Genomic DNA, 2,639 nt, shown 5'->3' with positions numbered 1-2,639 from the left:
TTATTGAAGAATTTATGAAGTTTTTCAATAAAAGAGCATCATTTCGAACTTTGTGGTCTAGAACTCCCATTCCTCTTCCCTTCGGTAAAGTTATCATTTTCAAAGCTGCCTTTGGGGGCTTTTTGGCATTTTCCTCTGAGCCCCTCCACAAACAATATTTTCTGAATTGGTCAGCCATTTGATAATAGTGGCAGGTAACTTTTGAAATGGCACACCAATATTAATATTTGAACCAATCCAGTGGTTCTACTAGAAAAACTAGGAACTGAAGTCTCTGCTGATTAAGGTGTAGTTATTGCACATGAACCTGAGCTGTGTTTAATGTTCAATATGTTCTTAATAGCTATGGATGCTACAGGGTTAGAGTTGAGTTCAAAATAAGACAGAATGCCCTGTCAGGAAACTAGGCATTTACAACATATTTCAATTCTAGAAATTAATAAGAACAACTCCAGCAAGGTCCCTAGTTAAACCCCTACTCAAAAGAACTCCTAAGCTAGTATCAGGCTAGTATTCAGTGTAACCCTATCCCCCCAAAGTATATAAGGGTGAGCGGGGATCCCCTCGAAAGCATATACATGCAAGGCAATACAAACTACTACACAGGACGTACTATATTACGCAACTCGTGGACCGAACCTGTTTAAACCTTGTATTACTTGCACTTTCAAGTTCCTGACCTCGAAGACACCCTACCTACAATCCTACTACCTTAGGGTATTTCTAGGTAGGCTTGACGGTAAAATACCGACAGCTGGCGCACCAGATAGTGTTGTTCATCAAAGATCCCCTGGCAAACTCGATGGCGACATTCAATCTCACCAACGCCATGCTCAATGAGGGCACGATGTTCACCTTCAGCTCCTGGGTCTGTGTTGCCAATGGCTCTAGCGGTTTAAACAACGACCTCGTCAACACCAAGAAGCCGGAGGCCTCCGGCGGCAAATTTCGCAGCGACCTTGATGATTTCGTCGACAACCTCGATGACATGCTGCTCCCTGACCTAGTCAGGGAACTCGAGCATGAGCTCAGGTTCAACCCGATCTCTACTTGTGCTACACCAAGACTCATCAGATTGGATCTGACCCAGTCTGAGGACCAGCGTGCTCAACTCCCATTCCGGCTACGCAGCACAGCCACCATCTACCAGGAGGCCATACGGTCCGAGTCCCTCTCCGCATTGGAAGAGGACTTAGATTGGTTACTCAAGATCGGAGAGAGGGATGCCACTGCATGTCATCGGGAACAACACAGGAGCAATTCAAGAAGCTCCTGCAGAAGAAGTGCCTGTGGCACCACCCAGGTGCCAAGCACTCAGCGATCGGATGCTATAACTTCTAGAGCCTTAAACGCCCCGCCTATAGACAAGAACGCCAAGAGGAAGGGCAAGGACAAGGAGGATGATGACCAAGAGGACAAGTCTGAGGGTGCAAAATTCCAGGACGTCTCAAAGATCATCAATGTCATCTTTGGCGGCGAATCCGGCTTTGCCTCCAAACGAGCTCAAGAAGATCACTCTGTGTGAGATCATGGTGATCGAGCCGGCAGTACCACAACCCCTTTAGTGGTCGGAGGTCCCCATGTCATTCTCCAGGGATGACCAATGGACCAGCTTCTTCGAGTTGAGAAAATTTCCGCTTGTGCTGGATCCAGTCGTGGCCAGCGTCAGGCTCACCAGAGTACTCATCGATGGCAGAAGTGGGCTCAACCTGCTATTCACGGGTACTTTGAAGAAGATAGAGCTGGATATCATAGATATGCTCACCCCAAGCAAGTCTCCCTTCTACAGCATTGTTCTAGGGAACTCGGCTACACCACTTGGGTCGGTGACACTTGCAGTCACTTTCAGAACAAGGGAGAACTACAAGACAAATTACATCAAGTTCGAGGTGGCAAACTTCGAGTCATCAAACCATGCCATCCTTGGAAGACCTGCTCTGGCCAAATTCATGGCAGTACCCCACTATGTTTACCAGCTTCTCAAGATGCCAGGCAAGCATGGAGTGCTCTCCTTCCGTGGCGACTTGAAGAAGTCGTATGCCTATGACCAGGAGGCTATTGAGTACCCCTCAACTACACGCATGCCAGATGCTTGAACTAAAGTACTTGCGGCCGCACAGTAGCTTTCCCAGTCTAGCTTGGAGATTCCAACAAAGAAGTCGAGCCAGTTCAAGGTGCAACCAACTACAGAAGTCATGATGAAGGCCATCAATCTACAAGAGGGCGACCCATCCAAGATAGCACTGATCGGTACAGGTGTTATCGCTATAATTTAGCTGGGCCAGAAGGTGGGCCACGAGCAAGATGGGCTCAAAAGATAATCGTAGTGGGCTTGCGAATCGGCCCCTGCGTGGGTGCTTTAAGGCCAAAATTGGCCATGTATCTAGATAGGTGTTTGTGTTTAAATTAGTTTTGATAGAGATAGCTAGGATTCATGTCGTAGTCAATTAGGATTGGTTAAGAAAGGCAAGTCTCCGGACTATAAATATGCATCTTGGACTACGAATGAAAAATAACAATAATCATTCAGAAACAACTCTCAGCGCATCACCACCCCTGTTCTAGGGTTTCTTTCGTGTAAGTTCTATGCAGCCCCGATCTTCGCGTGATGGCGAGTAATATTGTTGATGGCGAGTAAC

The 2,639-nt window shown here is 47.0% G+C and overlaps 1 protein-coding gene across 1 annotated transcript; it reads left to right on the top strand.

Moving 5' to 3' along the window:
• Positions 1 to 1,580: 1,580 nt before the first annotated feature.
• Positions 1,581 to 2,096, top strand: LOC112890458. The gene has a single exon (XM_025957348.1). The coding sequence runs from the start codon at positions 1,581 to 1,583 to the stop codon at positions 2,094 to 2,096; it is 516 nt and encodes a 171-aa protein (XP_025813133.1).
• The last annotated feature ends 543 nt before the right edge of the window (positions 2,097 to 2,639 follow it).

Source organism: Panicum hallii, chromosome 4 (genome assembly GCF_002211085.1).
Source record: "Panicum hallii strain FIL2 chromosome 4, PHallii_v3.1, whole genome shotgun sequence".
Classification (NCBI taxonomy): Eukaryota; Viridiplantae; Streptophyta; class Magnoliopsida; order Poales; family Poaceae; genus Panicum; species Panicum hallii.
The sequence above is the reverse complement of the archived record's forward strand: the minus strand, read 5'-3'. Positions and strand labels throughout refer to the sequence as shown.